Genomic DNA, 25544 nt, shown 5'->3' with positions numbered 1-25544 from the left:
AAGTCACTTAACCACTTGAATTCAGAGACTGTTGAAGTGATAATCTCACTTTTAATAGCAGTAGCTTCTTCTGCTGGTGTAGAAAGAATATTTTCTTCCTTTGGACTAATTAATTCCAAATAGAGAAATTGTTTGGGACCTGAAAAAGCAGGAAAGCTTGTTTTTCTTTTCCAGATTATGAACAAACAGGAAAATGAAGGTGAAGATGACTCAGTTAGCTGCAGAAGCCAATATTTTAAATTTCTCATGTTGACCTGACTGACACAGTTGATTTAATTTTGGTGGGGGTTTTTCTGTTTGTTTGTTTTTTAAGTATTTCATTTAACTATTTTAGTTAAAAACAATTTTTAACAAAAACAAACATGGTTTTAAAAAACTTGAATGTTTAATTACATTCAAAAATTCATATGCTTGTTTTGTTAAAATATTATAGATTTTCTGTTGAAGAAAAACATCCAGAATACATAACGTTGTTTTAGTTAAATAAAACAATTTAAATGTCTGTCTGGTGATGTTCTCCTCTTAATACAGCATGGCAAGAATATCCTCGAAATATTAATGATTAACCTGTTGAATTGGAGATATTTATGACATCATTGGGAGGTAAACTATCTGCTTCAATTAACTTTGGTAAATGAATTGACCAAACAATCATTCATTTTCTGATATAGCTGTAAAACTAATCTGAAAAGTTTTCAAAATAAATCACTTAAAATACATAGTGTGTACCTTCTAAAAATGAAACCTACATTTATCTCTGAGTTGTGAAGAATATATATTAAGGTTATAATAACCAACAAGAATGCACTGTTATGTAGAAAGCAATATTTAAATCGAGTCTTCCTGACTAGTGATTTAAATCAAATTGATTTAAATCAAATCCACCCCGATGTAAACATCTGAAATCATGAAACTGACCATTTAAAAACCCTCTGGCCATGAAATTAACCAAAATGGACCATGAATTTGGTAGGGCCTAATGTATTAGCTGGTAGGGCTGAAACACGAGACCTACAGGCTGAGGCCTGTAATATTTTAGCTTAGGCATACTTAGGGTGACCATATGTCCTGTTTTTAAAGGGACAGTCCCATTTTTTGGAACTTTTTCTTATATAGATGCCTATTGCCCCCCACGCCCTGTCCCGTTTTTTCACAGTTGCTATCTGGTAACCCTAGCCATACTATGCTTTAGGCTTAAGAAATGCTTGACGTAAGTAAGTAACCAAAGAATAACCTGATGCCAGAAGGTTACGGAAAAAGATGTACCAATGGATGGTATTGCGAAAAATTAGCCGTAAGATTAATTTTAGATCACAAAATGACCTAGAGGCACATTTTTTTTAATATGTGCCTTACCCACATGATAAAGGTTGTGCGTCAATGCTAATGAGAATAAAAGGAACTATAAACAGATTATTAAAAAATATTCTTGGGGGACACAATACAAATAAGGAAAAAGAGAGTGGACACTTTCATGCACATGCACACAGCGTACGTGTAGTCAGAATCACAAAATAAAAGAGGGTTCCCAGATTGGGTAAAATTAATCTCCTATGGTTCCATCAGGAACCATCTCTCTATTGATGATCAATTGGCAAGGCATCCATCACACCCTAACAATATTGTTAAGGATATGAGTATGACTATATATGTTACTTGTGCATAGGTCTTTATAGGATTTCCATATGCTTGGGTAATCATAACCTTAACTGTAACTTTAATAAAACTTGTAAAACTGACTAGACCTTGTACTTGTAAATGTATATGTTGTCCATATCCTTGGTCTTTGTGTGTTCCTAGAGGCTCTAAATCTGAAGAAAGTCACAGAGGTGACTTTCACTCTGTTGAGCTTGAAACTGTAGCTACCAGAGCCGAACCCACAATGGTGTAATACAACATTACTATATTCACTTTAAATAAAATAAAAGGCTACACCACATTGACTGGTATTAGTTATATTCCAATTCTTTTAATTCTTTATTGACTGAATCCCATATCAGCTTTTCCAATATTTAGTCCAGGAACATTGGGGTGATTGGACTGCACAGCACTATCTATAGATGCTGCTCATGGCACAAGACATGGAGGAGTACATGTGCAGTCCAATGGCCACTGCTGCTAAAGATCTCCGATCCCAGGTGCAGGAGGGGCTGTTGCACCTACAGTGGAGCACCCATAGGGCCATCACTCAAAGAAGAACTTCAAATTACAAAGAAGCCACCATTTACACTAGTTTAAAAGGAATTACTTTTTCTAAACGCGTCAATTCTATGTACCAGAGAAGGCATTGAGACAATAACTTGAGTAATAAATTATGAAATATCCTGCTAGTCCCTCCTCAATGCTTCAGAATTGGATTGGCATCAAAAAGCAAAATTCCAAATGTTGCTTGCCTAAGACACACAATAAAACTGACCACACAGTAATCTCTCTCTTCTCCACAAGAAATCCTTCCCTGAGAAGGCCTAGGGATTAAATAACCCAAGATATAAGATTTCCAGCTATTCAACTACACTACGGAGACTCCTTATGTCCTGTCTTACTCTCAACACCTGCTGCTTTGCAGCAGAATCTCTCTCTCTCTAAAGAGGTACATCTTCCTCTTGACTGCTCACTATTGATGCTGGTGCTTAGAAAGGGAATAAATAGAAGCCTGTAATGGCATGGCACCCATCTCTTGCAAGCCCCCCTTCTGGTCGGATAATTGTAATGGCATGGCACCCACCTCTCACAAGCGCCCCCTTCTGGTTGGGTAGGTCTGCAGTCTTTCAGTTTATGGTGACCTATCAGTGGTTTCTCAGGCAGTTTTTCAGTGACTCAGCCCTCCGACCAAGTCACACACACTGTCTCTATGTGAAACTAAAGAAACCCCTTCTGGGGTATACAGTCTTTAACTTGTCCCAGCCCTGGCATGGGTCCATATCCCCAGGACTTCCTCGTGGAGACACTGTCTTTTGTGGCCCTCCCTGGGCTCAGTACTTACTCAGTCCCAGCAGCCAGCCAGAAGCTCCTGCTTTGCTCCTCTGGTCCCTGCCCATAATGAGCTGTTTGTGATCCTGCTGCTCCTTCATAACCAACCAGGAACACAGTCCTCTCTCCACCAACTCCAGGCAGCAACTGACTCCTGCGCTGTCCTGCAGCTCTTTTTATATAGCCCTCCTGGGCCATGATTGGCTGCTTCCCCTGCAGCCACTCTAGCCCACTTGGAGGACTTCTCCACTGCTCCTTTCCCGAGACAAGCATGGCAGGATTCTGAAGCCTCCAACAGGGGGTCTCTGGGCCTAGTCTACCCCCATTACAAAGCCATTTTAGCTTCTGCAGAAATAAAAGCCTGGAATGGGGCAAACAGTATCAATATTTACTACAAGACAAGAACTCTGAATGGAGAAAGTCTGAAAATATAATATCTTCACTCCAGGCATTCAAGAGCTTACTGTTCTAAATCTGGCCAGGAAATTCTCTGGATTCTATCTTCCTTATATATAGAAACCTGTAAGAGCACAAATGTAAATGGACAGGAGATGGAAAAATGTATAATAAGGAGGTATGCAACCCTTTGGTTGCTGCAGAATGCCCATTTCAGAAACTTTGTGAATGATCCTGTTCCCTCCTGTTTCCAAAGGATCAGGTTTGGGCCCTGTGTGTAGACAGACAAATAAGCCAGATTTTCAAAAAACATATTAGAACAAAAGGCCTGTGTAATGATGTGACTAATTTGTGTGTGTAAACTGGGTAATTATGAACCTAGTTACATGTATATTCAGTTACCAAATTTGTACGTGCAATCAACTTTTTGGAAAACTTTGCCTTTGTTGAATCCACGTATTGACAGGAAAATGACAGCATTTTCAGAGTTAATCGTTACATTATCTACAGGTAACAGAGGAAATACAGTGACAAGAAATTTAATGACACTGGCTGAAGACTGAGGGATGCACATTGCTGATTTTCATGCTTTTCTCTAAGACAGATAAGTACTGTTTGTAGGATGAGTAGCCTACATTTCATTATAACTGGTTGTGGGTGATTTATACTTAAGAATTCTTGTCATCATATGTCCACAATATACAATAGATATCTAAGTATTGTTTTGTTATAAATTTTTGCAACAGTGTTCCTTTAAATAATCTTTTTTGGCTGTGCATCTGAGGCAGCTAATGTTTTTTATCACAAAAACCCTACACAGCAAGTCAACTGTTTCCATGGAAACTGCAGAGTGATCATCCATTAATGCTGCCAAGATTTCTCTCAGCGCTTTCCTAAATACAGGTAGACGTTTGCTCTCAATTAAAAAAAAAAAAAAAAGAGGTTGAATGAACATTACATTCCCGCAATAGTGAACTTCCACATGTGGGGAGTAAAGGCAAACAGGAGCTGGGGGAAGGGAGGGGAGACACAAAAACAAATGAGAGGTTTTAATTTAGGAGACAAACTCCATCAGATTATTTTTTAATCTACAGCCTATCCATCATGGGAAATGCTGTTCCCAAAGTTGTGAAAGAGTGAATATCAGAAAAGGAATGGAAGGCATACAAGCATGAATTAGCAGAGATTAACACTAGGAAGGAGGGACAGGAAGATTGCTCATGGAATGAATTATTTTTTAGATTAATTAACGTCTGGGTCACTCACCTCTCTCAGCATATTGTTTTCCTTCTCCTTCTGTTCCAGCAGGCTCTCCAGGTGGTGGACATGCATCTCTGCTTCAGCCAACCGTCTTGTCCGCTCATGATCCTCCTCTGTGGCTTTTGAAGACAGTCCTTTACTCTGCAACATCTCCAGCAGCTTTTTGATGGATTCATCACGGGCATTTAAGGTCTGCTTCTGAGTCTCAATGCGCAATTCCATCTCTTCTAAGGTTTTGCGCAGCAGGAAAAGTTCCTTGGCCTGGCGCTCATGCTCTGCATGAAGCCGTTGGAAGTTCTCCTCTGTCAGCTCTGCCACAAACGGTTCACTGGCTCTACTGCTGCTGTCCTGCTGGAACAGCTGGTTCAGGTCCCGCTGGATCCGAAGCTCATCCTGGAGAGCCTGGATCGTCATCTGCATGTGCTAGAAGCAGAAAACTAAGTCAGTGAATTGGAAATACATAGGCTGCTTGAACCTCTTGACCAATCAGTCAGAAGGAATATACAACAGCTGACACCACTCAACATTTTTGACAGCAGATAACTATAATTTCTCCAACTTTGGAGGGTGGAGGGAGAGAGTTATTGAGCTGCAAATTTTAAGGCCCTGAATGATGGAGAAAGATTCTCTTGCATGTAATTCCCCTATCTCCACCCATCTGTGCAAGTCAATGTCCAGAATGGAAGAGTATTACTAGGAAAAAATCAGTGTACTGAAAAGTATAAATGAACATTTCTCTACTCTGTTATTCTTAGTTCATCTCACTTCAGCATCAAAGGCCCAAGAACTAGAGCAATTCCCTTGGACATCAGCAAACAAACAAGGAATAAAGAGACACTGGTTACTAGTGCTGACCTTTTAATAGAGTGAGGGAGGAAACACTGTGGTAGATCATGAAGGAGCAATATCAGATTATTTTAAAAAATTGGTTATACATTTTGTTTCCCATCCCCCAAGAATCATTATTATTAAAAAGATGTCAGTGTATGACTGCAGAACAATTTGCTCTATTACAATGCAACCACCACCACTCCACCCCCTCCATACACATAGGTAGAGTCTCAGAGTCTTGGTCAACTGATTCAGGCTTGTAGGGCTCCCGCTATGGGGCTAAAAATAGCAGTGTAGATGTTCTGGGCTCTGAAATCCAGTGAGGGGCGTACGTCTCAGAGTCCAGGCTCCAGCCCAAGTGGGAATGTCTATGTTATTTTTAGCCTCATAGCGTGAGCACCATGAATCCAAGTCAGTTGACCCAGGCTCTGAGACTTGCGTCCATGGGGTTTTGGGGTGGTTTTTGTTTGTTTGTTTGTTTGTTTTGCTGTGTAGATGAACCTACTCTGGGAGCTGGTAAGCATTATTCCCATTTACAGAGAAAAAAAACAAGGCACTGAATGAAATAATATCCAGGCAAGACAAGAAGTTCGTAGGAGATGCAAAAACAGAAACAATGTCTGACTGACAAATCTGAGACAACCACAAAACTATCCTCTTTTCTTGGGAAAGGCAAAGAGACTGACACAATTCAGTTTATCTTTGAACAGGCCAGCTGAACTGAATTCTGTGAGGCCTTCTTCGACACTAGAAAAAAAGTGCCTACATTACAGCAACTTCCAAAAACAGCACAGATGCAACCAGTAGTAGCAAAAGCGTAAGCACTAGAAAGGACAGGTTTCATGACAGTCATCTCTTGGCTGGCTGATGTACAGGAGGCAAAATAGCCCAGCAGTTTATAATCTAAATAAAATCCAAATAAGCCACTCCAGGAAGGGACCTTATATTTGAAAGTAAAATACAGAAAGTGAATTTCACAGCAAGATGTATAATGCACAGGAGATGTAATCAAGGAGACTGTAGGATTCCTCCAATAATTTGTTTGTTGCATATTCCTATGAAAAAGGGAACAGGGAGGAAGTGATACGGTATTTGCTACTTCATTAACACATGAATTTAGTCTATCTTTGTGGTTTTAATAGCTATTGTTGTAGGGACTGATGTATGAAGGCAGTCTGTGGGGCTGTAAACAACTATTTCAGTACTACTTTCCTCACTATGTGAGAGTTCAAACACTCCAAGCCCCGTTATTTGGGGTCCTCCCCCTCAAAGGGAGTTATCTCAAGCTTTTGAGGTTTATTTGACCTTTTCTTCTATTTGTAATTTTATGATACTTGACAGTTACTGTTTCAGTTCAGCAGAAAATAGTACTTAAGTTATAATGATGGTTCTGGATCTCTCACACAAGTGTATTCCTGAACAAGAATGATTATTTGTTGTGTGCTGTAAGGTAAAGTGTATGTGGCAATCTGAATTTCTACCCATGCATTTACTTACAAAATGGAAGAAAACTTATGCCTTGAGCACACCACAACCTGGAATTGTAATGCACTTTTAGCTTTCAATCTTCTTTGAAACAAATTGCCAATGTCACTTCTCCAAGCTGCATTCCAGACAAAAATGCCATTGCACCTCCACACTTTAAAGCTCAGAAGAGCAACAGCAAGCATGTTAGGTGAATGAGGGGGAAGTCAGGCAGCCAAACTACTACAGTTTATCCAACTCATCCATACAGACTAAATTGTAAGAAAAAATCTCATGCACTCACATTCTCCTAATTTTTACCATTGCAATACCAATGGGGCTGCACTGGTAGCAAGAGAATTTGCACCAAACAATTGAAAAGTGCTCCACTAAGCTCAGTCCAAATACCTAAGGTAGCCAGTCTATACACCAAAATGGAACTTATCTTTATTAGGGAAACTATACTCATCCCATTTCAACCACAGAGCATGGTCTGCTTAACATCCATATTTCACATGTATCCACTCTTACCTCGCTTTCCTCCCACCAGGAAGGCAGGAGAAGCAGCTTCCTCTGAATCACCACATGCATTAGAACAGCAGAATGGCTTCCTGTACTGCCACAGAATTAATCTTAGGCTATTTATAACCCTAACTAAAAAGAAGTCACCACAACAAACTTCCTAGACTTTAATTTTTATAATCTGATTAATGCAGGATCATGTCCTAGGCAAAGCTGTACCCCAGGAAAACATTACCACCTATTCCAGTATAAAACATCTCCCCAAATTCAGCATGAATGATTTACCACAGATGCAATCAACATCTGAGCTGAGAAACTGAAAGCTATTTTTAAGTGGTTCAAATAGGCTAATTGTAAAAGAGAAAAAAGTTGATGCCAATAGAAGCAGCACTTATGGAATTCATGTCATTTCAGATTCATGGGTGAGGACAACGGAGTTATGCCATACCCAATGGAAGGGTCAGCAACTAGCAAATGTAGTCAAAGTATGTTTCCTAGGAAGAAAGAAGAGAGCTAAATAATTTGCAAATAAGAGATCAGCAATATGTTTATGAATTACTGCTTACAATTACAATTAAGTACTCTGAACTACTTAATTGAAAAAAAGATAATACATCGCTACCTCGATATAACGCCACCCGATATAACACGAATTTGGATATAACGTGGTAAAGCAGTGCTCCGGTGGGGCGGGGCTGCGCACTCCAGTAGATCAAAGCAGTTCAATATAACACGGTTTCACCTATAACGCGGTAAGATTATTTGGCTCCCATGGACACGTTATATTGAGGTAGAGGTGTATGCAGTGTAGCAGTAAATTAAGATGGAGGAAATCTGACATGTAAATCTTCCCAGTATATTATTGCTCTATAGAGTTCTTTTGTCTGCTGGCTAATAAGCTGCTTTTCTGTTTTTGATACCAACGGAATAGTGCCCTGTTGGTATGAACTATAAGGTGGTTCTTCAGGTGGGCATAGCTGTTTTTCTACAACATTTTAAATAGGACATACTCACTTCCCTCATAAACTGAGTTTTACCACTGTTTCTCATCCAGTTCTCTGCCTGCATTCTTTAATCACTGCAATTCCTTGGGAAAGGAAGGGAACATATTATTTATAAATCCATCTAATATTGGCCACTGAAAAGCTAAGCCTAGTTTCAGATCCTGAATTCACTTGAAACCTCTCTCAAGCTTGAAAGAGCCCATTGCAAGTGTCTCACATGATCTCAAAATAAATGTAAGACTATTTTTGTAATTCCTTTAATATTTTAAAGGCTCAATACTTTCAGTTTCCATGAAGAAGATGCTGTAGTTTTTAACATTGTTAACAGAAGCTCAATTTTAAGAGTAGATAAAAATTGGAACCTACAGTACTTGACAGTGTCTTTAGATTTTACTGAAAATAAAGACTTCTCTCTTTAGCGAGTTAGCCCTCTGCAGACGAAAAGGTAGTGAGAGAATCTTTAAGAGGAAATGCAAGTGATTACCCTGGAGGTCTTAGCGGATAGTCAACTCAAAGCTCATATAACTCATTCAGTTCTTGATGTGCTGGCACAGGGATTGCACCCAAGTTCTCCCTATCTCAAATGCTTAGTAGTCAGAGAAATTGGCAGAATCTACATGAGATCATGAATTTGCTTTTCCTGCCAGCATCTCAGCACATATGAAAACTAAAAGTCCTCACTAACAACCTACCTTTATAAGTCTTCCCTGAAATGAAAGTATTCCAAATGACAGGAAAAGGATGAGCCACACAGAGCTGGGCAGCAACCATGCTCCAAATATTAGGAGAAACCAGGGTCACTAAAGCAAAACTCATTCACAAATCAGGAGAGAAAATAAGGAAGTCTTTCTTTCTCTCACTCATTCTCAAAGTGTTATCATTTGGGCAACAGATTCTGCTGAATGCATACTCAAGGCAAAAGCCTGTCTATCTGAAGGGAGTCCCTGCTGACATTCAGCTGCAGCGGATGCAGAGAAACTGACAAAAGGGCTAATGTCAGGTGTCCAGCAGGGCCCTGATGAAACAGAACTTGCTGATTCCAAAAACACTGCATGCTCACTGTAAGATGGCTCAGGGGCACCAGGATCCTTATTTGTATGGAAATGACAGAGTGATTTTTATAGTGTGTAGCTTAGCTTGGAAGCAAAGCTATGATTCTAATAGGATTTAATTTAAGTGGGAGCCAAACAAATTAACTTGTATATTAAGAAAACCTTACACTGATTTATCTCTGAGACAGCAGAAGAGCAAGGAGGTAAACAAATTCTATAGATAAAGAGCTTAAGATTGTTGGTAGTACATCTGTCTGCTGAACCAGACTCACATGAATGACTCATCTGGTTTAAGGGGGTGTCATGAAGCAACAATACATCCACAAGAAACTGTAGAAGAAAAGCACCAACAGTAAATTTAAATCCTAAAAAAGGACAGGAGTAAACAAATTGATAGTCCTGTAGTCCAAAAGAAACCAAGACTGAGATGCAGACATCTGACTCTTAGAATTTAAAGTCTGCAGAACAAATAAATTGTAACTGAGTGCTGACAGATCCATTAACTACTTCCTGAAAATTCTGTTTGGCTGCCACTTTTGTACCATAATGCACTTCTAGCAGGTCACTGGGCTTCTAAGTTATATATTAATTTGTTCTCCTGGCAGAAGTCACAAACACTCTAATATGCTAGAGCAGTCAAAGGAAAGTTATTTTTATAACTCTAAGCTAGTCAGTACCAGCTACCATTCAGTGTCTGAATTTCTAAAGGTATCCACTCTCACTCTACTAAGAGGAAACCTCAAAGTTAGGACTTTCTGAAAACATAAAATCTAAAATGTGATCCTATTTGATTAATTTATTGGTAAGCTACTATAGACAGATTGCCCTGAACAGATTCATTTTTTAACTAAAAACATCAAGAGTTGTGATTATCTTCTGTGCCAGCGGTGGGTGCATGGAACAGCTTTAAATCTGCTGATACAGGTGACATTTCAAGTAAATCTTATGAAATAAGATTGGACTAATGACTTGAACCTAAACTTCTTTTCTGCACATAACTGGACACTTTGGTTTCAGCAGGGACAAAACAATTCACTTATGTGATGGATATAGAGGCTTACCAAGGCAACCTTTAAGGAGAAATAAAAAAATACCTTGCCTTCTATGGTAGTTGAGTGTCTCTCAACTACCAACAGGTACCTCTCCTATACCAAGCAGAGTGGACCTTGGAAAGATGTTTGCACACTCATGATCTTGGTGACATTACATAATTTAAAAGGTAGTATACACACTTTCACTGGTAACTGGAATAATCTGAGCCATACAATAAAACAGCTCTTCTATCTATGGCCTGAAGTGGGTCCATACCATCTGTTGCATTACACAGCATAGGATGACAAATACTCTGTGTTATGCAACAATATGAAAAAACCTTTCAAATCCAGCCAAGCAATAAGCCTTTCAAAAAAATCTAAATGCAGACATGCTCAGTATAGACTGGTTAGACTTTGGCAGCTAAATTCCCCAAAGATTTGTATTTGTACTGAGCATGCTCCAACCCAGAGATGCAGGAACTAAGAAGGATTTTCCCCACAATTGAGGCTCATGACGGCTGAGGGGTGGGTTACTGTGGTGCCAGGCACAGGAACTGAGGGACAGAGAAAATGTCTCTCTTGTGTTTTGAATGCTCCTGCTGCTGGTATCCTGATACCATAAAAGAAAAGGAAGCGATCTGACTGAAATGCACAGGGGTAAGGAGATAAGCCAAGCTAGAGGGATGAAGTAGGGAGTGAACAAATAAATTATTATAAGGTGTCTGTGAGGGAAGACTAGGAGCTGTGACAAGGAACCTGGGGGGGAAGAGAGGCAGGAACATGGACAAGGAGCCAGAAGAAGGTGAGAGGAGGCTAAAAGATCAGACAAGGAGACTGGGGGCAAGGGAAAGGGAGACAAGACCTGACACAGGGATAGGCTGGAGAAGACATAGGCAGATAGGGTCAGGGTCAGGGAGAAATGGGGCAGAAGCATTTATGCCCTGTAGAACACACTTGCTCCAGAACCTGGAATGAAATCAAAGTTGCATTCCTCTGCAATCAGCAAATACCTGTGAAAATTATTGGCTAAGTTTTGTGTGTCAACCTCCTCTAGTGGAGGAACCACATAAAGGATGACAGCTGATACTGCTATCAGTCATTCAGTTACCTCAGAGTGCTGTGCTCTGGATCTAAAGATTCTAACCCTGCTGATGACCCATGTAAGGGTCAGTATGCTTCCACATGATAGAATTTGGGTTTTTTCAGTTTGCTTTTTTAAAAGCCTCAGAAATCACTCACAAAAACTGCGTTACAAGAATATTAACAGTTCAAAATCAAGCACACAAAGTTAGTAAGTTACAGAATTAAAGTTGCCTATGCAACCTTAATTGGGACCCCTTGTGAATATGCATTATAATACAGTCCTTAATAAGATGATCACATATGATTTTCCATAGGTCCCTTGCCTCTTACAGTGCACATGATGAACTCTGGGAATGAATCTGGGTTATGTAGTGAATGAGGCTCTTGACTGTAAGTCCTCATTTATTACAGAAGTTAGAAGATGTATAGTGAGAATATAAGGGATGGCACGAAAACAAAGAATGGTCTTATGGTTAAGGCAGCTGAATGTTACCCCGGACAGTTGGATTCTTTCCCTGAGAGTGATGCTTGATAAGTCAATTAAACCAAAACTTTTCACAGGTGGTCACTAATTGTGTGTTCTTCAATTTCTGAGAATGAACACTCTCACAGCTGCATCTGAAGTCACTGGGAGCTGTGCTTTCAACATATAAAGCACTATAAAATGCTAAATACTCTGAAAAAAATCAAACCCTAGGCAATTGAAATTATGCACTCAAAATTAGCAAACACTTTTGACCTTAATCTCTGCACCTCTAATTCCCCACCTTTAAATTGAAGAGGGATTGCTCAGTGGTTTGAGCATTGGCCTGCTAAACCCAGGGTTGTGAGTTCCCTCCTTGAGGGGCAGGGGCGGCTCTAGGCATTTTGCTGCCCCAAGCACAGCAGGCAGGCTGCCTTCGGCGGCTTGCCTGCGGAGGGTCTGCCGAAGCCGCGGGACCAGCGGACCCTCTGCAGGCAAGCTGCCAAAGGCAGCCTGCCTGCCGCCCTCGCGACGACCGGCAGAGTGCCCCCAGTGGCTTGCCGCCCCAAGCACGCGCCGCCCCATTGAGGGGGCCATTTAGGGAACTGAGGTAAAAAAAAAAAAAAATCTGGGGATTTGTCCTGCTTTGAGCAGGGGTTGGACTAGATGATCTGCTGAGGTCCCTTCCAACCCTGTGATTCTATGATTTCTATCCACTCACCTCAGAGGTTTTGTTTGTAAAGCACTCATACCATGATGATCATCAGCAAATTAATAATTCTGTCTGCAGACCAATGAGGATAAATCAACATATTGAATACTTGCTTATTAATTGAGTGCTGTCCCTGTTCACTGAATAATGGGGGAGGGGAGAACAGGGCTGTAGAAAAAAATAGTATATGATCACAAAATTATATAACAATGCATGAGTACAAGGGAGCCAACTTAGGATATACAGACAACCTCAATTGTGACATTTCCCAACTTCTGAGTGCTTGACTTTGCAACTGAATACTCTTTTAACGTAATTTTTTACACATGTGTACACACACACACACACACACACACACACACGGCAGGGCTGGTAGCACTGGCTATTATTAAGGTTGCCTTACAATTCTTGTTACAAGACCCTGTTTTTTTTTTGCTTGTAACTCTGCAAATGTTGTGAAATTGGGCTCCAATTTCACATGCCAGGTGTCTGCCTCCAGCTGAAGTTTTTTGAAAAATTTTAGTCAAAACAGTTGAGCCGAGTGGAAAAAATACATTGTTCTGCCCATGTTAAAAAATTCTGGAGACCTTTTCTTTGAACAGCTCTAGTGGCCCCATGCTTTGGATCAGGAATTTGAAATTTGGCAGGGGGGTGCCTTTGTGTCAAAGAGGTGCATTTTTCCATCCCTCTGAAAATTAAACTATATGAATAGGTTTGGCCAAGTTATACACCTTTAAAAAACATCAGTTACTACATGCTTAGTAGACGCTTCGATTTTTAGCAGCTACAGTCTCCAAAGATTCCATCATCACTGAGAATGCTGGAGCCTCTCATAGCTCCTAGCACTGACCAAGCTATGCATGTGCCATCCCCATAGCTCCCCACAGCCTCATGAGCGGCTTCCAGCAGCTCCCATTGGCCCAGAGCACCGATCCGTGGCCAGTGGGAGCCGCGATCGGACAGACCTGCGGACGGGGCAGGTAAACACACTGGCCTGGCCCACCAGGGGTTTTCCCTACACAAGCGGCGGACCCCTGTTTGAGAAACCTTGTCCTAAACCATTGAGTCCTTTGAGAACTGCAACATCTCAACAATGTAGCTCCTTTAGGAGTTTCTAGCCTAGAACAATAACAAAAACAACATCCTGGCTTGGACGAAATTATGAATTTAACTTCAGAAAAATTCTTTAATTTTTCTTGAAATTATTTGTTCATGTGGATTTAAGGACAAACTTCTTTAGCTGAGAGAGCTTGTAGTTCACTAGTATGTCTGAGTGAACAGTGATAATCATGCAGAGTTGACAGATAAGCGGCACAGGAATCTGTCTTCAAACAGGCTCAAGAAAGCAGTTTGAATAAAGCCTGCATATGAAGTGCAGTTTCCACAAGGGAATAAAGGATACTTTCTTGAATCTGACAATACTTGCCAATCCTGGGAACTTTAAAACATCTGAACAGGGTCCTTCATTTAACCCTGAAGTTTATGTATAAACCACTACACAATTTCTGCTTAGTGTGCTTGGAGGATGCTCAGCTCAAGGTCTTTGATGATCCTGTCCAATAAAAAAGAATTTGGCTGATCATAACCTTTTCAGGATTAATCTTCCTTTTTATGAACCAACTTTCAAAGAAGGCCCAGATCCTATAAATGCGGGACATAGAAGTGTAAGTATTCCTAGTCTTCAAGAACAGATTGAGTAACCCTTCCTTAGATACCATTTTTCAACAGCCAAATAACCAGTCCAGAGAATCAAATACAATAATGATCTTTGGGAAAAGATATTTTTCTGAAGTGCACGCAAAATTTAATTTAGAGAAAATTAACTGGGAGAATCAGATTCTTCTTTGCCAGAAGAATTAGTATTTTATTCAGATTTTTGGAGTTACATTACTGAAGGACTCGGGACTAATGTCCAGGGAAGAAGTAAATTAGGAGACACACCATTTCTAGAGATTACTTGTCCCTACAATGGCTGCAGAACATTACACTCTTCATAATCTCGCTAATGGAAAGATTCACTGCTGCACAGCTATCTTTTTACAACAGGCATAGGAAAAAACATCACTCTCCACTGCTCTTCTGCACAACATATTTGAATGTATTAAAGGCTTTTTGGTTTGGATAGTGGGCCTGTGCCCCACAGATGTCTCTACTGAAGCATGTTCACCACTATAGTATCAGATGCAGTCTTACAGGAATCTAAACCCCTACAGTAAAGTTTTTGAGAGCTCCTAGACTAATGGCAGAAATCAAGGCCTGTTCAGCTACAAGGAATCAACCTTCAGAATGTTCAGGACTGCTCTCTCTCAAAAACAAACCTGGTATGGGACTACCTGTGGTTTGACTTCCAATTATGGTTAGAGAATTTCTAGTCTTCACACAAGAAAGAAGCAACAGTTGCTGGGGAAAAAAAAGTGTTAAACACTATAGTGTCGGGTAACTTTTTTTTTTTAAAGGAGGAAAGTTAATACTTAGTTTCTCACTCTGTTTCTGCTCCCAGGGAACGATAGTGATCTTGGATCGTTTTCCATGCTGAGACAGCTATGAAATTCCCAGAATAAGATGATAAATGGCCAGTACTTCTATCTAGCTCCATCTGCTGACCAGAAAGTTTAGCCTATAGTCCCAGATAGGAGATGAGAACACAAGAGGAAAAGAACGGTTATTCACACTACAGTAACTGTGGTTTCTTTTCAGATGTTGTAGTCAGTTTGGATCCCACTGTAGGTGGGCATGCACCTCATGTGCACAAGCTTGGATCTTTTGAATAGCAGTGTCTACTGGGGCCACCATGCATGTGCCCTGTGTCATCTCATATTCCCATACTAGGGCATAAATGGTGGAGCATCCCCAACCCTCCCTCAGGTCCCTCACAATCAGAAGCCCCTGTTACCTGAGGACTCCGAAAGCAGAGATGGAGGGCAGATCTTAGGATCCACACTGACTACATCTTGAAGATCTATAGTTATTGTATGGTAAATAACAGTTCTTTCTTCTTCAAGTATGTGTTAGTGTGGATCCCACTGTAGCATGAGAAATATCAGCTGCATCAACCAGAGACACGAGTACAACGCTCTTGAACTTTGCATCTGATCTAGCAGCCAAATCCATTGCATAATACTTGACAAACATGAGCTGGTTGCTCCACACAGCAGCATTGAAGACTTCAGATATTGGGATGTTGCAGTAGAAGGCTGAAGATGTCCTTGAGCCTTGGTGGAAGCAGCCTTGACAGTCAGTGTAACACAATGTGTTATCCATTTTGAAAGCTTCTGGGGTGAAATGGCTTTAACTTTTGGAACAGCCAGCTATAGCCACAAATAGACATGGGTACATCCTGAAAGTAGTCCTGCCGATACACTATCAAAGAGGTCTGGATATGCCTACGGTATGGCGCTTAAGGTAGGTTCCCAACACCATTCCAAACAGCAAGGAATTGTCTATGTTGCACACAGTTGCACACTACACTCTGGAAGACCACATGGATCCCAATAGAAATTGAGAGAGGAGAAATCAAGCTCTCAAAATTTCTACAATCCCAACCTGAGAAATCCCGCAAATTCTTGGGACCTACCCTCTAATACTCCACATGTATAGAAGCCACATCATTAATTTTTCAAATGTGGGTCTGAAAGGTAAGCAGCTTCCAAACCAACCAATTTAATTTAGCAAACTGGCTACACACACAGCAGAGACGCCTCAAAGAGCTGTCATATCAGAAACAAGCTTTTCCTGGATTTCATGAGCGTTCCTTGAATCACTGGTGGAATGTTTGATGTGAGGCTGTTCAGAAAGTCTTCACTGATCAGGAGCAGACAAGCAACAATCCTATTCCATTACAAAAATAAGGATATTAATGAATTTTTTATTCATATTTTCATTCTAGAGGGCCAGCATAGCCACTATTATCCCTGGGTTATGAAGTCGTACCTAATGCAGCCAGGTAGAAGACAGCTGGACTAACATCCAACATCTGCAGTGGGTGAAGTGGAATGTGCCACTGGCCAGCTGAAAGCCCGGGGAGATGATTTATTCCCTAGCATGGATTGATAATGAAACACAGTTGTTCCTGTCATTCTTGCATTGCTCAACAGAGTAGCCCCCTTCTGGACAAAGTCCAATGACCAACATCCATGCATGTTAGCACTGCTTGTGAAAGCACACAGAGGCACTCAAGGTGTGAATGACCAATCATAGGCGTTTTGTTGTTTGATTGGGGTTCTCCTGATGTCACTTCAGAGTTTTCATGCCTAAAAAAAGGGGTTGAGGTGATTCCTGCACTGTCTTAGTTGCCTATGAAGGGCATGTGCAAGGAGGAGTCCATTCTTTCAAGTAAAAATATCTCCCTCAGTTAAAATCACTGAGTCCCTGACCATCAGGGATAGCAACATTTTGCTTCAGTAGTGATACCAGGTTCAATTTGGACTGGTGCACACTGAGAAACCTTCTGGCCTTATGAAATGAGAGGCCAGTGGAGGTAGAAAGAAAGAAAAATGGTGGGCTAAGAGGCCTCTTATTGTCTGCTTGTTCTTCCACATCTGGGTTGCTGTCCCTCTCATCACTCTATGGCCAGATAATGGAGGAATAAGGTGGAAAGGATGATGACGGTGATGATATCCGGCAACAGAAGCCAGTTATATAACCTGGATATTAGAGCGTGGTCACCCACAGTGGCAACTGGAAACATCAGCCCACGAGTTAGAGCATCACAACCCACAGCTTTTAGGAGAGACAAGAAACCACCATCCCGCCATGACAGCTTCTGAGGGAGCAGGAGAAGGGATATACAGCTATAGCTTGCTCAGGGCAGCTTTCAGTCATTCTAAGTATGGCGGTCAAGCAATTAAAAAAAATTAATCACGATTAATCACACTCAATAATAGAATACCGTTTATTTAAATAGTTCTGGATATTTTATACATTTTCAAATATCTTGATTTAAATTACAACACAGAATACAAAGTGTACAGTGCTCACTTTTTATTTATTTTTATTACAAATATTTGCAGTGTAAAAAGACCAAAAGATAGTATTTTTCAATTCACCTAATACAAGTACTGTAGTGCAATCTCTTTATTATGAAAGTTGAACTTACATATGTAGAATTATGTACAAAAAACCCCTGCATTCTAAAATAAAACAATGGAGAACTTTAGAGCGTACAAGTCCACTCAGTCCTACTTCTTGTTTAGCCAACCGCTCAAACAAGTTTGTTTACATTTGCAGGAGATAATGCTGCTGCCTTATTTACAATATCACCTGAAAGTGAGAACAGGCATTCGCATGGCACTGTTGTAGCCAGCGTTGCAAGATATTTATGTGCCAGATGCTTCAACCACCATTCCAGAGGACGTGTGTCCATGCTGCTAATGGGTTCTGCTCGACAACGATCCAAAGCAGTGCAGACCGACGCATATTCATTTTCATCATCTGAGTGAGATGCCACCAGCAGAAAGGTTGATTTTCTTTTTTGATGATTCAGGTTCTGTGGTTTCCACATCAGAGTGTTGCTCTTTTAAGACTTCTGAAAGCATGCTCTACACCTTTGTCCCTCTCAGATTTTAGAAGGCACTTCAGATTCTTAAACCTTCGGTCAAGTACTGTAGCTATCTTTAGAAATCTCACATTGGTACCTTTTTGTGTTTGGTCAGTTCTGCAGTGAAAGTGTTCTTAAAATGAACAATATGCGCTGGGTCATCATCTGAGACTGCTATAACAAAATATATTGTAGAATGGAGGTAAAAAAGAGTGGAAGACACACAATTCTCCCCCAAGGAGTTCAGTCACAAATTTAATTAATTCATTATTCTTTTAACAAGCATCATCAGCATGGAAGCATGTCCTCTGGAATGGTGGCTGGAGCATGACGGGGCATACGAATGTTTAGCACAACTGGCACGTAAATATCTTGCAATGCTGGCTACAAAAGTGCCATGCAAATGCCTGTTCTCACTTTCAGGTGACGTAAATAAGAAGCGGGCAGCATTATCTCCTGTAAAAGTAAACAAACTTCTTTGTTTCAGCAAGTGGCTGAACAAGAAGTAGGACTAAGTTGACTTGTAGTCTCTGAAGTTTTACATTTATTTTTGAGTGCAGTTATGTAACAAAACAAAAATCTACATTTGTAGGTTGGACTTACATGATAAAGAGATTACATGACAGTACTTAGTATTTTTCTATTCACCTCATACATTTCTTTTGTTTGTAATTTTTACAGTGCAAATATTTGTAATAAAAATAATAATACAAAGTGAGCACGGTGAACTTTGTATATTGTGTTATAATTAAAATCAATACATTTTAAAATGTAGAAAAACATCCAAAAATATTTACTAAGTTTCAATTGGTATTCTATTGTTTAACAGTGATATTAAAACTACGATTAATCATGATTAATTTTTTTAATTGAGTTTTTTTTTTATTAATTAATAGCATGAGTTAACTGTGATTAACTGACAGCCCTAATTCTAAGAAAAACTCAGTATGCACTGGCTGAAAGAATCTGTTTGTCTGGGGCGGGAGGGGAAGGCGCATTGTTTTGTTTTTTATAATATATTTTACTATTTGAGCCTCTGATTCTGATTTGGGCAGCTGGCCTTCTGCTCACAAGGAGAAAAATTCCTCTTTTGTGTGTGTGTGCACAAACATGTGCATGCCCAGAAGAATCAGCATGTCTGTGGTCTACTCTTTGATGGATTGATCTGCCGTGCTGTACTCTGTAACTGTATGCAAGGGAAACTGGCTGGTTTTATTTATTTCAATTCCAGGAGTTCATCCTTATAATCCTGTATCAGAGTGAGGAATGAATTGGACTGAAAGTTTGTTCCAAAAATACTTTGTCACTAGCCATCTCCCAGCTCTAAAAGAGTCTGTGCTTATTGTCTCCAAGCTCCACATGGGCCCCTTCTGAGTCTCTTAAGAAAGATACTGGCCCAGGGTACAAGAATGGGCTTCCCAGAAGTTCTACTCCCCTGTAGTGCACAGAATCCAAATGAACCCAGATGGACCTATTTTGCCCCTAGAAGCCCCAGCCTGAGATATCAGTAGAGAACTCTTAGATGGTTTGTTATCAGGGGAGAGAGCTGGGCTAGAAAGTCCCTTACTGCATTCTGGCATTGGCAGTGTCCAGTGACCTCTATCTCTGGACCAAGGTTTGGGTGGCATCTCTGCCATGGCATCCTCATTAACCTTTACCTCCTGGAGAAGGTCAGAATGCATTTTAGTTAGACTGTAAGATCTCTGGGGCAGGGACCATCTTTGTTCTATGCGTATACAGTACCTAGCACACAGGTCTTGGTCTGAGATTGGGCCTCCTAGGTGCTACTGCAATATAAATACTGAATATTATCTTCCCAAACTGGTCTTGAGGCCTTTGGCTCCATGAATCTTGCAGGCAGCCATGAACTGACTGAGGACTCACGGAGATGCGAGGTATTTTCTTGCCTGACCACAATTACCCTACATGTCATGGTGGTGTCCGTTTAGTATTCTTGTGCTGAAACAGTCTCTCATATTGAGATTCATTTCCTCAGAAAATAGACAATGCATGACTGCCCTCCTGGATATATTATTGTCCTTAGCCTTATACGAGGCCACCTCTTGACCTTTGATTTTCTCAAAACACTAGTCTCTAGTCTTGTTAATGTCTCGTCTGGTGAGATGACTTGATATTCCATTTGATTTGATTCTTGCCAAGGTCCTATATACAGATGTCTTTGCCCAAAAAGCAATTTGAGTCTTAACGTCTGCCACTGAGTAGGTGAAATCTGTCTTACAACTCAGGTCATCAGATATTGTAGATCTAGAGCAGATAAGATCATTTATAGATCTGTTCCAAATAACTGAATTATACTGATCGTCCTACACTAGCGCTGTTATGACATGGTCTACATCAGTGGTCCCCAACCTTTTTCGTCTGGCACCCGCCAGACGAAGGACCGTGGCAGCAGTCAAGCATCCGCCGAAATGCCACCGAAATTCGGCAGCATTTCGGCGGTGATGCCTCTGGATGATGCCGCTTGTCGGCGGCAAGCAGCATCGCCATTGAAATGCCGCCAAAATGCTCGACCAGTAAAACCTGCCTAGAGTGACCACTCATGGGAGTTAGCAAAAGTGGTCACTTGTAAGAGGTTGTCTCTCTTCAACAGTTTGCACACCAGAGTGGCAGTATTCCATGGCCTCTGCAAGTAGTTGCTCGTGACAGGTGTTCTCTCTTCAGAGCTAGTCTCTAAAGCAGGTTTTACTGTATATATTTATTCAGTTCTTGGACTCCGCTTAGCCTTCTAACAAAAGCGTATCAACTAAGGGATGTTTCTGATAATAGGGACTCTTCCTCTGGGAACCAGACACAGATCATCAAACTAGAGAGCAAACTTTTGGTTACTATGGACTGGCTTGGATTTGAATCAGTAATATCAATATGAAAGGATCTGTATCATTACTAATTAACAAGTCAACACTGTTTTCTCCCTGCAATTCTAATGGTATTTAAAAGTAAAACACCAGATTAATGTAATTTCTTTATTTGCACATGAGCATCAAATGTCAGAATTGCCCTAGGATTCAAGTTTAACAATTGTTTTAGAAAAGCAGCAAACCTATGGATGTATTTTAACTTCACCTAAAAATACTTAATTGAAAAAAAGTATTGAAAAATTGAAACTCTATTCAAACAAATTCAGAGCTTCTGATAAAAAGCACAAACCACTGAAAAAAGCACAGCAGATAAAGCATATAATGAGTTTCCTGCTTCTGAGTGCATTTTACTGTTAAATCCAGTCTCCTAAGATGCCTAGCTAGGCTTCGCAGCTGTGCCCTACTGTGCTGAAATCCTATAATACAGACTAGTGTCCTCCCTCCAGAGCTGGAATAGGAATCTTCATGAGAAGAGATTGAAGGCATAACGTGTACTACTCTGCGGACACCTTGTAATCAATGTTGTTCTTAGCTGATGGAACAGCATTTAGAGGGGGAAGGAAGAAGTAGATGACAGAGATAGTGAGAGAGCAACAGAGACTTAGCAGAATCATTTTTGGGACACTGGATCATATTGGTTAATTATATTCCTATAATGATTATAACAGCCACACAAGAGTACTAGCTGGAGCCCGGCCGCGTGGCAAAACAGCAGGAGCCGGGCGGCTGGAGCCACGGGGCCAGGCCGGGCTGGAGGGCCGTGTCCGGAGCCAGGCATCTGGGTAGGTGGGGTCGCTGCCACCGCTGTGCCCGGACCCGCACTACCGGAGCCGGGCTGCGGCCGGAGCCGAGCGGCCGGGGAGGGTCGCAGCCAGGGCCGGGCAGTCGGGGAGGGTCGCGGCCGGGGAGGGTCGCAGCCGGGGATGCGGGGCCGGGGACGCAGGGCTGGTCGCGGCCGGAGCCGGGCGGTCGGGGCCGCGGGGCCGGGGTGGGTCGCGGCCGGAGCCGGGCGGTCGGGGACGCGGGGCTGGGCGGTCGGGGAGGGTCGCGGCCGAGTGGCCGGGGACGCGGGGGGTCGCGGCCGGGGCTGGGCGGCCGGGGAGGGTCGCGGCCGGGGATGCGGGGCCGGGGAGGGTCGCGGACGCGGGGCCAGTCGCGGCCAGAGCTGGGTGGTCGGGCACGTGGGGCCGGGGACGGTCGCGGCCGGAGCCAGGCAGTCGGGGCCGCGGGGCCGGGCGGTCGGGGAAGGTCGCGGCCGGGGACGCGGGGATGGAGAGGGCCGGGGCCGGGGCCGGGGACAGAAAGGGTCGCGGTCGGGGACGCGGGGCCGGGTGGCTGGGGATGCGGGGCAGGGGCCGGGCAGTCGGGGACGCGGGGGGTCACGGCCGGAGCCGGGTGGCCGGGGAGGGTCGCGGCCGGGGAGGGTCGCGGCTGGAGCCGGCTGGTCGGGGACACGTGGCCAGGGAGGGCCGCGGCCGGGGACTGGCCGGGGCGCACGGCCCGCCTCATTCCCTCTACCCCTACCTCAGCGTCGTCTTCCTGGGCCTGAGTGGGAAGCCTGCTTGCTTCTCAGCCCTCCCAGGCTTCCCGCGCGAACAGCTGATTCGCGGGAAGCAGGGCGGGAGGAGAAGCAGGGAGGAGCATTCATGGCAGGAGGTGGAGGCAGAGCTGAGGTGAGCTGGGGCTGCAGCAGGGAGCGCTTGTTAAATTTAAATGCCCTTTTAGAATCGGTTGTCCCGCGTAAAGGGCTTCTAAATTTAACAACCGGTTCACGCAAACCGGTGCAAACCGGCTGCAGCTCACCACTGCCTCCCCCCCACTAGACCAGGCATGCACTCTGTAGCACAGGGAGTCCCCCTGCACCCTGGGTCCGGCCGCCCTGTAGGGTTTCTTGTTTTGTTTTTTCCCCTGCTTTGCCAGCCACGCTGTTGTCCCCCTCATCTCCCCCTTTGCCGCTCCAGCCGTGGGGTTTTTTTTTCTCCCCCCTGCTTTACCGCTCCGGCTGTGCTGCAGGTTTATTTTCTCCCCTGCTTTGCCGTTCCAGCCGCACCGTTTTTTTGTCCCCCCCTCCCCCCTCCCGCTTTACCGCTCTGGCCGTGCTGCCGGTTTGTTTGTTTTTTCACCTGCTTTGCCGCTTCAGCTGCACCGTTTTTGTTTTTGTTCCCCCCCCCCCGCTTTGCAGTTGCAGCCGCGCCGTTTTTTCTCGTCCCCCCCCCCCTCCCCCTGCTCTAGCCGCACTGTGTTTTTTATTTTTTTTCCCTGCTTTGCCGCTCTGGCAACCCCCCCCTTTTTTTGCAACATCCCGATTGTAGGCCGCACCCCTAGTTTAAAGACTTACATTAGGGGGAAAAAGTGCGGCATATACTCGGGACAATACGGTATTTATAAATTGAAATAAATATCTTATGTCAAGGATGATAAGGGCATCCAGTCCCATCAACTGCCTTATCAGCTACCCAGGAGTAGTGAAACTTAACTCCTCTCAAAAAAGAAAACAAAAAGGCAGACAATTGCTTATGGATCAAAGAATTTTAACTCATTCTTCATTTGCTATTCCTCTTTCTCCTATACTTGTTACCTGTCCATTGCATATTTGTCAGTTGTACTACTAATGTAGAGAACCATACTAAAGAGTAATAACATTTCAGAAACCACTGGTATGGAAAAGATAATTGCAGATAATTATAGCTCAAAATAAAACTCATGTCACAAACTTAAAAATGAAGCAAGAGAATTAAAGAAACCAAATAAAGCAAAGTCAACATTAGGCAAGGCAAAGATCTCAATGAGACTGAATTCTTAAGTCATTTCTTATCCCACATTCATATGAAGACCTCTTTCCCTCAAACCATCACCACCTCATTCTAAAATTCTCTTTTACCCAAAAGAGAAAGACTGGTCCGAACTTGTAAGTTTTCATTCAAATTTACCAGTCCAGGGAAAAGTCTTCTAGCCCATCCTTAATGAAATGAGAGCATCATTGTCTGCACTGAGATGTAGCACTCTCACGCTTCGTTGCCTAGTGGTTTCCCTTATCTTCCCATCTTTTCAGGGAGGGGGAAAAAGGAGAGGATTAGGAAAATTCTAAATTGCCCAGGGGCAGAGTTGGCAGCTCAGTGCATGAAGTACTGATATCATATAAAAATGATGAGCCCTTGTGGCACCTTAGAGACTAATACATTTATTGGGGCATAAGCTTTCGTGGGCTAGAACCCACTTCATCGGATGCATGAAGTGAAAAATACAGGAACAGGTATAAATACATGAAAGGATGGGGGTTGCTTTACCAAGTGTGATGTCAGTCTAAGGCAGTGGTTCCCAAACTGGGGTTCATGAATCCCTGGGGGTTCACGAAATGTTACAGGGGGTTCTTAGGAAAAAAATTCCCTAATGGCGGACAGAGCTGTCCCTAGGGACCCCAGGCAGCACGGGGCCAGTAGCCTGCAGCACCTGGACTTCCAAAAGCTAAGCAGATCAAAGCAAGCATATCTATCACACTGAGGAGATTTAAACTTCAAGACTCCTTGTAAGAAATGGAAAGGGAGGTGAATATTTTTTGCTGTTTTTAAAATTAAATAGGCAGCTAGTATTGTTTTTAAAATTATTATGAAGAACAAGTTTAAGCTTTGTTGTAATGTGTGCTATTTGCCTGGACTGCTCAAGACCTGAATGCTTGTGTAGGAGGAACACTTTTGAGTTGGCTTCTTAAATACCTTTGTGCTGTTTCACATCTGATACTCCTTGATGAAACACAGGAGCCTCGTCTTATAACAGGCTTATTCAAAGTGATACAAGCTACTAAAGTGAGATCTTGGAAGAGTGTTGCTGTTTTCATAATGTAATAAAAATACTGTAATGATAAATAATAATTAATAATAAATAGTGTGTAATAAGCATGTCATAAAACAAATTTTATATTTCCAAGATCACTGCTTTTATAATTTATACTCAGATAAAGGAGAAAATCCCTGGAAATATTCATTTTTAAGACGGGGTTCTTAAGATTTGATGTGCTAGTGAAAGGGGTTCACAGGCTGTTAAAGTTTGGGAACCACTGGTCTATGGAGATAAATCAATTAACAGCAGGATACCAAGGAAAGAAAAATAACTTTTGAAGTGGTAAAAGAGTGGCCCATTATAGACAGTTGACAAGAAGGTGTGAGTAACAGTAGGGAGAAATTAGTATTGGGGAAATTAAGTTTAGGTTTTTTAATGACACAACCACTCCCAGTCTTTATTCAGGCCTAATCTGATGGTATCCAGTTTGCAAATTAATTCCAGTTCTGCAGCTTCATGTTGGAGTCTGTTTTTGAAGTTTTTTTGTTGAAGAATTGCCAC

At 42.2% G+C, this 25544-nt stretch overlaps 1 protein-coding gene across 8 annotated transcripts in view; it reads right to left on the bottom strand.

The window, feature by feature from the left end:
* Positions 1-25544, bottom strand: part of ERC1 (ELKS/RAB6-interacting/CAST family member 1) — a 578436-nt gene that overhangs the window by 466188 nt on the left and 86704 nt on the right. For all 8 annotated transcript variants that reach the window (XM_044991188.1, XM_044991177.1, XM_044991167.1 and 5 more), the window contains exon 3: positions 4633-5049. In XM_044991188.1, the coding sequence (XP_044847123.1) occupies positions 4633-5049 (417 nt within the window). The remainder of the gene's footprint in view (positions 1-4632; positions 5050-25544) is intronic.

The sequence above is a fragment of the Mauremys mutica genome, chromosome 1 (genome assembly GCF_020497125.1).
Source record: "Mauremys mutica isolate MM-2020 ecotype Southern chromosome 1, ASM2049712v1, whole genome shotgun sequence".
Lineage (NCBI taxonomy): Eukaryota > Metazoa > Chordata > Testudines > Geoemydidae > Mauremys > Mauremys mutica.
The sequence above is the reverse complement of the archived record's forward strand: the minus strand, read 5'-3'. Positions and strand labels throughout refer to the sequence as shown.